Raw genomic sequence first — 861 nt, 5'->3', positions numbered from 1 at the left:
GAGATATAAGATGTGCTGCAAACTCAGCTGCTTTCTGAATCCAACTTGACATCTATAGTGGCAATTAGCAGCATGTCTCGAGCCAATATCAACTGCAAGGTTGCGAGATGGGCAGCTAGTTCACGTACAAACTGAGAAATTCCAGTCACAAAACAGATACCAAGCCGCAGTAACACCGTAATAACACCCAATGCCCTAGTAATTAAGATACACCGAACCTTTAATTAACTAGCCTCCGACAACGGAGGCAAGCAGCCCATGTAGCCTGCGGGTTCCCCCGCTGGAGTGCCGCATCCCGAAGCACAGGGTTGACCTCGCCTCCCCGTCGCCTTCTTCTTCGTCGTCGTCCACCCTTGATGTCGACGAGAACGACGACCGAGGACTATCCACCATCCGCTTCCTCCGGCTGCTCTGGACCGGGACGCTCTCCTTGTTGGACGGCGAGGGAGACGGCATCGTGTGGCTCCTCCTGAAGATTTTCGGGACGAGGCCGGCCGGCTTGGGCGATGGCAGCAGCTTCTTGGATGACTTGGACTTGCTGGTCTTGCTGTAGTAGGATGGCGGCGGCGTGAGAGGCGGGAGGTCCGCCGACGAGATGCACTTCTTGGGAGTGCCCGGCGCCGACTCCCAGAGGAACGGCACCGAGCCGGCGGAGGCAACGCCGTAGTAGTTGCGGAACGACGGGTTGGAGAGGGAGGCGTCAGGGGCGAGGAGGCGGCTGGCCATGCCCGTGCTGCTCGTCCTCTCCTCCAGCATCACGTCTCGGAGTGTCTTATGGCTCGAGCTCTTCCGGAGCATCCTCGCCTTCCCTGCCTAGCTAGCTACTTTTGCTTCCTTCTCTCTTCAGATCGAAAGCAAGAT

The 861-nt window shown here is 57.7% G+C and overlaps 1 protein-coding gene across 1 annotated transcript; it reads right to left on the bottom strand.

Annotated features, from left to right (window-relative positions):
* Positions 1–228: 228 nt before the first annotated feature.
* On the bottom strand, positions 229–798 carry LOC124695961 (DNA topoisomerase 1-like). The gene has a single exon (XM_047228758.1). It carries the CDS (start codon positions 796–798, stop codon positions 229–231), a length of 570 nt encoding a protein of 189 aa, XP_047084714.1.
* Between the last annotated feature and the right edge of the window lie 63 nt (positions 799–861).

The sequence above is a fragment of the Lolium rigidum genome, chromosome 3 (genome assembly GCF_022539505.1).
Source record: "Lolium rigidum isolate FL_2022 chromosome 3, APGP_CSIRO_Lrig_0.1, whole genome shotgun sequence".
In the NCBI taxonomy this organism is placed as follows: Eukaryota; Viridiplantae; Streptophyta; class Magnoliopsida; order Poales; family Poaceae; genus Lolium; species Lolium rigidum.
This window is presented reverse-complemented; position numbering and strand designations above follow the sequence as displayed.